At 41.3% G+C, this 12,500-nt stretch overlaps 1 protein-coding gene across 2 annotated transcripts in view; it reads left to right on the plus strand.

Moving 5' to 3' along the window:
- Positions 1–11,058, plus strand: part of LOC143032788 (uncharacterized) — a 343,525-nt gene extending 332,467 nt beyond the window's left edge. For both annotated transcript variants that reach the window (XM_076197832.1, XM_076197833.1), the window contains 2 exons: positions 3,024–3,220; positions 3,624–11,058. In XM_076197832.1, the coding sequence (XP_076053947.1) occupies positions 3,024–3,220; positions 3,624–10,776 (7,350 nt within the window). In that variant the 3' untranslated portion in view covers positions 10,777–11,058. The remainder of the gene's footprint in view (positions 1–3,023; positions 3,221–3,623) is intronic.
- The last annotated feature ends 1,442 nt before the right edge of the window (positions 11,059–12,500 follow it).

Genomic DNA, 12,500 nt, shown 5'->3' on the forward strand with positions numbered 1-12,500 from the left:
TCAACACAAGAACCTGATGACCCTCACAAATTCCCTGAGATCGAACGTGAGACGCCTGGGTTCTGGCAAAGCGAGCTCGTTACGTCATCATCATTCGCAGCTTCAGCGCGCTAACAAGCCCCATTCCGATGAGCAGGCAACCGCACAGATCCGCTATGACCGAGTCGCCTCGAGGTTAGACGAATGGACAAGGTCGCTTGAACAATTCAACCGTCATAATCTTTCATTTAATTGGCAGTTAGCGGGCGATTAAGGGTTCTTGACCATCTCTAATAATGGGCAATTACACTTGCTTACACACGTCGTTGGTCACATACGTGGCTCCTCATTTGATAGAGGAACTGCCCCCATAATTATATATATATATATATATATATATATATATATATATATATATATATATATATATATATATATATATATATTATAGTTATGGAGGTAGTCAAGAAAATATTTACGGAGGGCAGCAGAACGGTAGGATAGTAGAAATTAAAAGTTATCATCATTCTACTTTTAGTGTAGGTCAGGTTCCAGTCATAAAATAACACTGCGTGATTCTGGTCCGTAGGGGTATTACTAGTCCCCCTAAAATATTCTATCTATATGCCAAAAGCTTCTTCCCCATTATGAGGAAGGTAGACAGCTAAGGCATGCAACCAGTCGCATCCGCCCCCGCCCCAGCCGTCATCCAATGGTTTCTTTCTTGTATTACCTCTTTTTGGATGAAGGGTCATCCTTGGCTCCCGTATATTGCCCGGGCCAGAAGCAATGCAGAACGACGTAGCACATCTATAGCAGGGCCAGTCGCTTCATTTACATGGCGACCCTCCCTCCTCGCCCCTTCATGCGAATATAGTGAGGGCGAGGAGAAATATCTTTGAGGGATTTCTCCATCACTGGAGGGATTTCTCCTCGTCTTCTTTATATTTTACAACATTAACTACACAAAACTTATGCAGTCAATACCCTTCACGGGGTTAGAATAAAGGAGTTGCTTGGAGTGCATGAGACCTGTACTCCATATAGAGGCACTTAAAGCATGAATAGAGAGTCATCAGTTATGCCCAGTTAAGAACATCCTAAGCCCCTTGCCTGTGGTGATGTACTCTAATGTATTTATTCTGGTTAGTATTAGACGTCACTATGGTAACAGGATTCCATTCCTGAAACTGTGACGAACATTTAGATTCCTAGAGGATTTTTTTCTTTATATTTATTGCGAAAGGATAGAAAATAAAAGAGTTTAGACGTTTAGTGTGTCCGAATGGTGAAGTTGCATCGTAGAATAACAATAATAATAGAAATGATGATAATAAGACAAAAAACTAAAACTTAAATAGATAAATAGATTAATAAGTGTATAACTACTTAAAATAAATTTAAAGTAGAAATACAGTAAATAAAGTGAAATAAGTAAAAATATAAAAAAATAAAAGAAAATCTCTATGGCAAACACCAGACAGTTTTAGTCAGATGAGAGTCCAGAAAATACAAAAAAGTTAATGAAACAACGAAGATGAGCAGAAAATTATTTTCCTTCCATGGCCATATGATGCAGAAGCAGGGAGAACAGTTGCAATGAGCGTAGGAACGGCTGACAACAAGTCTACGGGAACAAAACATAAAAATATATTTTTCTGTTGATTTCATCATTTAAAAGTACTTGTCAAACAGTGTGGTTTAAATTGAATATGTATGAAAGTGGCAATTGCCTAAAAATCTATCGAAATAAACACTATGTGAGGTTGGAGCCTTTATTATTACGACGTTTCGCTTGTTATTACAGCTTTTTCAAGTACATAGTCGTAATACACATAAATTAAATCAGAAGAACTAGGGGAACGGGGATAGGGAGAAATGGAGGTAGGGGGAGGGGGTTACTAGATATTAAGAAAGGTTAAGGAGAAGGTGGACAAACTGTCTTGGAACAGAAAAGGTTAAGGATAAAATGGAACAATTGGCTGGGTGAGGGACATTAGATCACAACCGAGGAACAAAAGGAAGAAGAAAATATGGGTGAGTAATTGTCTACTGAGGGAGGACAACGATGACGCGATCTAAAATCCCGGATACGAGAACACCGATACGATGTCCGCCATGATATCACCACCAACGCGTGTGTTGCACACAGGAACTGTAGCAACCACTTAATGGACTGGGGAAATGCAGAACTTCTGGTACGTGAACCCAGCAAGATCCGTAGAAAATGTTTGGAAGCAGCCATCATTCAAGTAACCAACACAATTAAATAGAACAGGGGCAGGTTCAATATCTCACCCCACCTAATTCCTTTAATACCCATTAAAAATAAATAAAACTACCCCTAGTTGCTCTCCAAAATAGTTTTTCCCTCTCAAAGTCGTTGACCACCCTCAGTAGACAATTGTTCACCCTTGTTTTCTTCTTTCTTTTGTTCCTCGTTTGTGAGCTAATGTCCTTCACCCAGCCAATTCTTCCATCTTATCCTTAATCTTTCCTGTTCCCAGACATTTGGTCCACCTTCTCCTTAACCTTTCGTAATATTCAGTGAACCCATCCCGCTACCTCCCTTCCTCTTTCCCCCCCTCCCTCGTTCCCCCAGTTCTTACTTAATCTCAGTCATATGTATTACGACTTGAAAAAGCTGTAACAAGCGAAACGTCGTACTAATAAAGGCTCCGTCCTTTGTAGTGTTTATTTTGATCAACTAAATATATAGACACCACTAAATTTGTTTATATGTATATACATATGTAGTATTGTTAGTTTCCACTCTTATGGATGGTGTATATTTCTAATAATCTTCTGTTTTTTGCTCTGTTGAATTTTTTAGGTCAAATCATCATTCAAAGTGGTTCTGATATGTCGTCCTTAATGTCTTTTTATAAAAAGAAAAAAAAAAAGATCAAGTATTCTTATCATTGCAAAAAATCTTTCTGTGCTTAGAGCACAAAGGATTTGAAATTATCAATATATGATAGTATACTTACTGATTCATGCATTTATTTCGAATGTGGTTGGTGACGTTATGTCGTCTCTTTCAGCGTCACCATTCCCGCCCTCGAGCCTTCGACTTCCCCGCCGACGCGTCCGAAATCGTGGGAGAAATTTCGGACGATTTCACGTGCGACAACTTGGAATACGGCTACTACGCTGATCAAGCTCATGAATGCAAGGTCTTCCACATCTGTATGCCAGTAAAGACGGCAACTGGAAGAGTCTTGGATTCATTTCAGTTCAGGTGAGGAAGCCTGTCATGTTTATTTGAACTAATACGAAGCAGTGTTTTAGATAATTACAAAATGTATGAATCTGGTTATAAACGCTTTAGTATTTCTAATCATAGTATACATGTTTTATACTCGTACATGCATACGTGTAAGCATACATACATACCTGTATACTTATAATACATACACTTATACATAGATATGTACATTTGTATAAAAAAATTCATATGTATTCTCTACGACTTCTTTATTCAAATACTGGACAGTAGTTGTTTTAAGTACTATAGAAATATTTTCATCCTCATTTTAAGAAGCAATATTAAACCTGATAAAACAGAACTAAATATTTCTTATTCATGATATGATACGAATTCTCATGTTTATTTCAACTAAAACGTGTTTTTATCTTTCCAGCTTTTTCTGTCCCAATCAGACACGATTCAGTCAAGACAGCCGAACTTGCATCGACATAGAGCACGCCTATCCCTGCGAAAAGGCACATCAACTATACGACCAAAATAAAGATCTTGGCATTGTGCCACCTTCGAAGAAAATTCATAGCAAGCCAGTCTTCACGGACAACTCCAAGATCACATTTACTTCCATTGAAGACCAGGAAAGCAGTGAAGAGTCTTTCCTTTCATCATCTCATCGGTTCTCCTCCAGTAACTCAAAGTCATCATCTAACTCGTTCTCTTCCTCATCCCCGAGTTCATTCGGAGTATCTGGTAGTTCTTCGAGCAGCGACTCGTCTCATAGATTGGCATCTTCAAGAGGTTCATCGAGAACTCAGAATTCGCAACCATCTTCTGGAAGAAACGAAATTACTTCTGGAAGCGCCACGACATCTGGAGCGTCGACCCTAACTGCTTCGTCTAGTTTCCCAGCTTCTGGATCTTCATCTAGACAATTCTTATCTTCTGGAACATCTTCAAGTCAATTTAATCTTTTCACGGGCCCTTCTGGACGTCCAGCTTCATTGGAATCGTCTGCAGGCCAATTCTCTAGTTCTACAAGTTCTGGACAATCTTCTCACTCTGGAGCTTCGTTAGGCCAGTCATCTGCATTTGATGCTACTTCAGGCCATAAGCTTTCTTCAACATCGCCAGGGCAAAATTCTCAACTTTCATCTAGACACACAACTAGTTCAACGTTCTCTTCTGGGCAGTCGTCTATACATTCTGCAGACCAGACAACTGCCTCTAAATCGTCGGCAGGACATTCAGCATCTGGTTTTAATACAGGTTCATCTGTTGGATCCGGAGATACTACAACTTTCTTGTCCGGCTCAACAGGTTCTAATCAACAATCTTCCTCTTCCAGATTTTCTAATAATGCAGGATCATTTGGTCAGTCATCTAATAACAGGGGGTCATCTAATCAATTATCTGCCTCAAGCGGCTCTTTCAACCAACTGTCAACTTCTAAAGTATCATCCGGCCAGTCGTCTGCTAATGGCGTCCTCTCAGGCCAGGGTTCTGCAACAGGAGGATTTAACTCAGCATCTGGGTCTAGGGCATCTTTCCTCCAATCAGATTCTACGACTGGATCCGCTAGCCAATCATCTTCTTCGCAAGGATCTGCCAATCAACAATTTTCACATAATTCTCTTGGCCATTCGTCTTCTAATAGCCTCATTTCAAATAGAGGTTCTGTATCTGCAGGATCGTCTACATCAAACTTACATTCAGGAGGGTCTTCTAACCAAGGGGCTCTGTCAACAGGATCTACTGGATTTTCTACCACTAGAGAATCTTCCAGCCAGTCTTCACCTTTAAATGGATCTTTCCAGCAATCAGGATTCCATTCATCTCGTTCCTCTACCGCTGGGTCAACCAGCCAGTCATCTGGAAGTAGTCAATCTTTTGGACAAGCGTCTAGAACCAGAGGATCCAGTCTTGGTGTGTCTTCAGGCCAGGCAACTGTGGGAAGTGTATCTTCTAACCTATCCCAAAACAGAGGGGGAACTTTTGTTCACTCATCTGCTATTAGAGAATCTATAGGTCAGCCTGTGGTAACTAGAGGATCTTTCAGCCAGTCTTCAGCTTCAAGCGGATCTTTCCAAAATCCAAGATTGCCTTCATCTCAATCTTCTGGCATTGTTTCATCTAGTCAGCAATCTGGAAGTATTCAATCTTTAGGACAGGTGTCTGGAACCAAAGAAACTAATCTTGGTGTGCCTGTAGGCCAGACAAACGTAGTGAGGGGATCCTCTACCATATCACTGACAGGAAAGGGGACTGTTGTCCAGTCACCTGCTGTCAGAGGATTTTCAGGCCAAACAGTAGAAAAAACTTCTGGACAAACATCTACCTTCAAGAGAACCACCAGTCAAGCGCCTGCTGCTCATGGATCTTCTACTTTCTCTTTAAGTGGATCATCTGGTCAAACTTCGTCTTTAAAAATTCCTGGTTTTTCACCAAGCATTACGAATGGGAACATCAAAACTATAAAGGTTCCTGAAAAACTAAGTGATGTACTAACACCTCCCCCACCTCCGACACCTGCACCATCTTTCAACAGCCAGTCTGCAACCCTGACAGGATCCAGTAGTCAGTCTTCTACTTTTGTGGGGACCTCCGGTCAGAATATTCCCTCTGGCTCTTCTGTTAGTCATTTATCTCCTTCCAGAACTATTGGAGGCCATTCTTCGTCATTTGGACAAGGCACGTCATCAGGGTCCTTGCAGTCACGTTCTTCTGGATCAGGGACATCATCAAAACAGTCAAATTCTTTAGGACACTTTGGATTATCTGTCAGTCAGACTGCTGGATCAACGGGATCCTCCACTACAGGAATTTCATCCTCTCAGCCCCTTAGGTCAAATCTCATTACAGGACAATCATCTAATTCTGCTGTGTCCGCAGCAAACCAAGGTTCTTCATTTAATTCAAACGTTTTACCTCATGAATCCACTGTTGTAAGGATAGCCCCCTCTTCAGGATTATCTTCTACGTCATTCTCAGGCTTCTCAGGTGGTCATGTCTCAAATTCAAGGGAAGTATCTAAAGTAGAAGTTTCAGCTGGACAACTCTCTAATGCAAGAGGACAATCTACTTCAGGAAGAACGGAGAGCCAATCTTCTACATTGAGGGGAACATCTACTTCCAAAAATTCAGCATTAGGTCAATCTGCTGGTTCACGGGGGACATCCAATCTGAGAGTAACGGTGGGTCAGACATCTGGCTCATCTGAGGCATCGTCCTCAGGAATATCTGAAGGCCAGTTTTCTACTTTAAAAATACCATCTCACGTAGGAAATTCGTTTGGACAACTCTCTAGCACAGGAGTATTTTCTTCTGAAGCCGAATCCTCTTCATTAACAGGATCATCATCTTCAAGTTCTTCAGCTGGCCAATTTAATGGTCCAAAGAAATCGATTTCTTCAGAAAAATCATCCGGTCAGTCTACTGGTTTACGAGGATCAGTCGCTGTAGGAATTTCGACAGAACAGGCATCTGAATCCTTAACATCATCATCGGGGCAATCTGCTGGCCAGTTCTCTGGATCAAGAAACGGGCCTACCTCAAGCATTTCGGGCACTCAACGTTTTGGTTCAAATATTTCTGTAGGACAAATCGGTTCGTCTAGAAGTCAGTCATCCATTTTGAGACAGCCCACAAGCCAAATATCTGATTTTTCTTCAGGTCAAACTACTAACTCAAGAAGAACATCTGCATCTTCAGCATCTGGAATTCATTCTTCTGGGTCAAGGAGCCATTCTGAACAAGCTTTTTCATCTGGAACTATTACAAATCAGGCTTCCCGCACTAGAGGACTTGCTTCACAGTCCTCGTCCTCTAGCTCTGGTTTTGGACACACCTCATTATCTGGCGAAGACTCATCTTCAATCAGAACCAGTCAGTCAGCGGATTCAAGAGGATCCAGTTCTTCAACTAAAACACAGTCTGGCACTTTAAGAGCACGAGGAACAGTTGCATCTTCATCCATTCGAGCGAATAATGATTTATCGTCCAATGGACGCACGCAGTCAATCCAAAGGGAGGTCAAAGTGACCCCTAAACGCCAGGTTACACGAAATCGTGGAAGTACTAAGTTCCAGCCAAGCACTCTGTTTTTCCAAAGTTTTAACACAATATCTCAAGGAGCAATAAATAACCCGAATCAATTTGTGAACCGAGGAGCAGCAGCATTTAGAAGGGGTGGGTCATCAGCGGGAAGCAGAGGAGCTGCCGTAAGAAATACAGCTAATGAGTTAAAGGAGTCGTCAGCAACTTCAGATTTCTCTTCAACCCAAACCTCAGTTTCCTCTGGACATTCATCTGGCTTTAGTGGATCGTCTCATCATTCTAGTTCATCTATCCATTCTGCTCAAGAGGCATCTTCTTCCTCGAGAGGACAAACTGCATCATTTGGATCCTCCTCAGCACAGTCTGCATCATCCTTAAGAACTGCAGCCTCTCCTTTGTCAGGACAAGCTGCAAATTCACGCTCTTTTTCAAGATCAAGGGAATCCTCCTCGATACGTGAAACAACGGCTGGTGTTTCTTCTACTCGTTCAAATATCTCAACGAACACGAGACGTCAGAGAAATAACCAAGCTTCTGCAACTAGCATCGGTTCAAGTTTTGGACAAACTGATCACCGTTCAAGTACAACGGGTGCTTCAAACCACCAGGAAAGTAATAATATTAAGCAGACAAATAATATCTTCACCCCAATCCCTGGCAACACTAGGATAAATTTAGTACAGTCTGGGATATCAAGAACACAAAGTGAAAATTCTGTGAGTCTCATTGAAGAAGAAGAGGACACTACAGAGGCATTTTTCGACTTTGAAATAGAGTCGCAGACAGAAGCATTCGAATACGAAGATGAAGATATTGTAACGGTGACAGAACCTTCAACTGCAACGACTGCCCAACAAAGTACTTCATCCAATCAAAATAATCAGCTGAATTCCCAAACGTCCCGTCGGACAACATCCAGAGGATTACTTTTGTCTCGTACTCGCATTTCCAACGAGAACGTGGAATCAGATTCCACAGGACAAAATGGTGGTCTTTCGTCCCAAGCCTCCCTTTTCAAAATTCCTGGGGCAACACTTTTGTCTGCCTCTCGTATTCCTGCAAGGAAACAGAATGAGGTTAGAACCATTTCAGTTGCAGCAACCACCCCAACTCCAGCAATTTCTGTTAATGAAGGAAATCAGCCCACTTCAAAGACTAACCATTTTACAATCCCAGGAGCAACTCTGGTGTCGGCACAACGTACACCAGTGAGAAGGCCATCTACTACTCAAAACAGGGGAGCTTTATCAAGGACTGCATCCACAAATTCTAACAATGAAATAAATCAAGCAACTCTTCAAGCAGGTCATTTAAAAATCCCTGGAGCAACGCTCATTTCGGCATCTCGAACACCAGTGAGGAAACCATCTGGTAACCAAAATGATGAAGATACCACCAGATCCTCATCTCAAGACCAGTTCAGTAATGCAGGACAAACAGCAAGTCGCACTTCGGGAAGAAGGGTGTCGAGCCGTCGAAATGAAGAAACAGCTCGTGAAACTTCAGTGACGTCGACAAATATTCAAGGAAATCAACTTTCTTCACAAGCTAATCGTTTTAAAATCCCAGGGGCAACTTTAATATCGGCCGTACGCACTCCAATTAGGAAACAAGCTACCACACAAAACACAGAAACGACCTCAGAATCTACGTCTACGACTACTAATCTTGAAAAGAATCGAGTGACGTTGTCCACCAACCAGAATGGAGACTCGGTTTCTTCTTCTACATTTACATCTACGAATGTGGGAGAGAATCTTGTTTCTCAGGCACAGCGCCTTAAAATCCCAGGGTCTTCACTCGTATCGGCAGTTCGAACTCCAGCGGGTAGCAACAGAAATGCCCAGTCTCGTAGGCGTGGAAGCGTTCGAGTGAGACCAGCATCAAATGTGAACCAAAACATTGCAAATGTTCAAGAAGCTGAGACAGAAAATAAGGATGTAACCTCAGGAAGTTCTGCTTCATCACTGCGGCAAAACTTGTCCTCGACCTCTCTTCGTCGACAGACTTCACGTCTGTCGTCCCGTCGTAGGCAGAGTTCAAGGCAATCTCAGACCCAGTCCTTGGATTCTTCCAGCCAAATCGGAACTACTTCATCTTCTTCATCTTCACCAGGAAAAGATCTTACGACACAGGTAGTTGTAGAAGAACCCAAGGATTCAAGGTCTTTTGGCTTCAACAAAGAAGCCGTTCAAACATCTCTCCGTACTTTAGAAACCGATTCAACTATTTCTGATTCATCTCAGTCTAATGTATCAAGTCGTAGAGGAGGAGGTCGGGCTATAGTCCGGAAGACTATAAGGATAAAAGGGAGACCAGGTTCAAGAAGGAACATAGTATCAAAAGAGAAAGTACAAGAAACTTCAAACGTAGAAGTCTCAGATAATGCATCTTCGTCTGTTCGCTCAAGAACTCGTGGCTCCGTAGGGCAGTCGGTTACGACAGTTCGTCCCACTACCATCAGTGCTTCCAGAAGAGTAATTTTGCGTCCACTTACAGTCAGGCCACCAGTTACTGATTCAACAACGATCTCAACAACCACGTTGATTGAGGAAGAAACAACAGATAAAATTGTTCCGGAAACCAGTACAGAGTCTGCTACAACGGTGCGGCGACCAAGTGGACGAGCCACGACAAGGGTGACAAGTCGAAACAGAATTGCTGGAGGTAGAGCTCAGGTCACAGATGCAGTAGCTGCCACAACACCTGCACCTAGCTCGCTTGGACCCGACAGAGGTCGTGGAAGAGCTCGCTTCAATGGACAGCTTAGAGGTAGGCGGATCAGTAGTAGAGGTAGGGCTTTCTCTCAGCCCTTAACGGCCGAAGAATCTGACTCTTCTGTTTCTGCTCAAGATGCTACTGAAAATAACATACAGAGTTCGGCAGCCCAGTCCTCTTCCTCTTCGTCCAGTTCTAGGTCATCATCCACGCTCTCAAATCGCTCTCGTACTTCCTCCCCTACTAGATCAGCAGGCAGTTCTCGTGCGTCAAGTTCAAGAATTTCACAAACATCTGGAAGTGCTTCTTTTCAGCAAGAATCAGCATCAAACACGCTAAGAACTCCAATCAGATCCAGATCTAGAGCTTCTTCTCAAGGCTCACAGGTGAAATCCGAGTCTCAATCTTCTGTATCAGACTCTGGTTCTTCCCTTTCCGTTGCTGAAGTTTCCCCTAGGCGTAAATTGAGGGTAGTTGGGACGAGCGTCAAGTCAAGTGTATCAAAAGTATCAGAGGATGACAACAGAAAGACCTCCTCCTTTAATAGTAAATCATCGTCTTCTTTCTCATCCTCTCCACTTCAGGGTGTGTCTGCCGGGACCGCAGCAAATGTTGAAAATTTGACAGACTTGGAATTAGAAGCTCTTTCAGCTCTTACTAAAATTAATTCTGGTGTTCTGTCTGCGGGCGGTGCGTCTTCTTCCTCCTCCTCTTCCTCCTCTTCTTCTTTCACAGCATCGGCCTTTGAAACGTCAACGACAGGCGGATCTGGAAGATCTTTAGCGACAAGAAGGAGAATTTCTTCACGCTTTAGCTAAAAGTAGTGAGAAACTATGACTCCTTATCTTAACATATCACCCTAAGTATTGATGGGCATGATGATAATGCCTAAATCTCCTCAAGTATTCTTAAGCATGTGCCATTCATTAATCCGCTTGTTCCTTAACCCTTTCGATGTTGACTCTGACAGCTAGAAATACAAAAGAGAAAACTATGTAAATATAGGATTTTTGTATATACATATTCAATGACTACATCTCGACGCTGGAGGCGTCCCAATGCTTGCATTTATAACGCTACAGATAACAAAATATACTGCTTTCCAATGAAGTCTGTTTTTACTTTACCACTGCCAGTAAACTCCCCAATGATATGAAAATCTCTCAAACATCGAACAAAAACAGGAGCTTTATCATACAAAAAGAAAAAAAACTGTAGACTACAAAAATAGAGAAAACTACAAAAGACCACAAGGCCTACACTAGGTAGTTCTATGTTGAACATAATTTTTTTTCGAACTCCTTTTGGTAGATGGTTACCTACATTATCTTGATCAGTTAAGGTTGACATTGTAGCATAGTCCTCTAAAATGAATGGAATATACAGAAAGAAAATTTGATGGAATGTTAATCAAAGTTTACTTTTCTTTCAAATGATTAGTGAGTAGTTACCTTTAATCAAGCAAGACAAATGTTGAAAGGAGGTAAAGGGAACACGGGCTGAGGGAAATATTTTCATTCCTGACTAGTTTTGCCTGAGTGGCTTCTTCAGAGGAATAGAATTTGAAGTCAAGTTGGTCAATATATATGACATAACAGAGGAACGTGGCAATGTGTCAGGTTGGTCCCCCACTCGACGTCATCTGTCGGTATGACGAGTTATCGCAGCGGATGGACCAATTATCAGCCTGTTGGTCGTCGCGTGGCTGAAATGTCCGACTGGATCAGGGGATCTGTGTATATTGTTCATGATGACAAAGCGTGCTGCTGCTTTAGCCCATATTAAACCCCCAGTCCTCTTATTGATGATATCATGGATGTTGATAAAAACGGACTCCATCGCCTTGTCCCATTTTCCTCAGCCCGTCTTCCCTTTACCTCCTTTCCACATTCGTCACAATGTATACACAAGCAAGACAATACAAATTAATAAATTAATCACAGAGATGATAATTAACTAGTAGATCAAAGCAATATGTCATTATTAACAAAAAATTATATACATGAATTAACACCCTGAATGTTAAAGTCAGTTCACTTGCTAAACTTAAAGCAAGTTCAAAACCTACTTTGGTCAAACAAAACAATTATTGATAAAAATGTTATAATAAAGATCGAAGTAAGTGTATTAAATAAAAGTGTTTGCCTTATAATCTGGAAAACAATGCACACTATATATGCCCTTTATAGTATCTATATATATATATATATATATATATATATATATATATATTATATATAATATATATATTATATATAATATATATATATTATATATAATATATATATATATCATATATATATATATGTATATATATATGTATATATATATATATATATATATATATATATGATATATATATATTTAGCACTGTCCCCTTTGGGTCTACAGAGAGAAGGATGCCTAGTCCTATCCCCATTCCGTTTTCTTCGCTTTTTACGAATCAAGTGAGAACACTCGGTGGCAGTATTCTTCTCCCCCACTACAGGGTTCGCCGGAAAAGTGAAATTAATATTCAAAGAAGTTGTACAGGACAGTATTA

This window comes from Oratosquilla oratoria, chromosome 14 (genome assembly GCF_046742065.1).
Source record: "Oratosquilla oratoria isolate Oo_2021 chromosome 14, ASM4674206v1, whole genome shotgun sequence".
Taxonomy (NCBI): Eukaryota; Metazoa; Arthropoda; class Malacostraca; order Stomatopoda; family Squillidae; genus Oratosquilla; species Oratosquilla oratoria.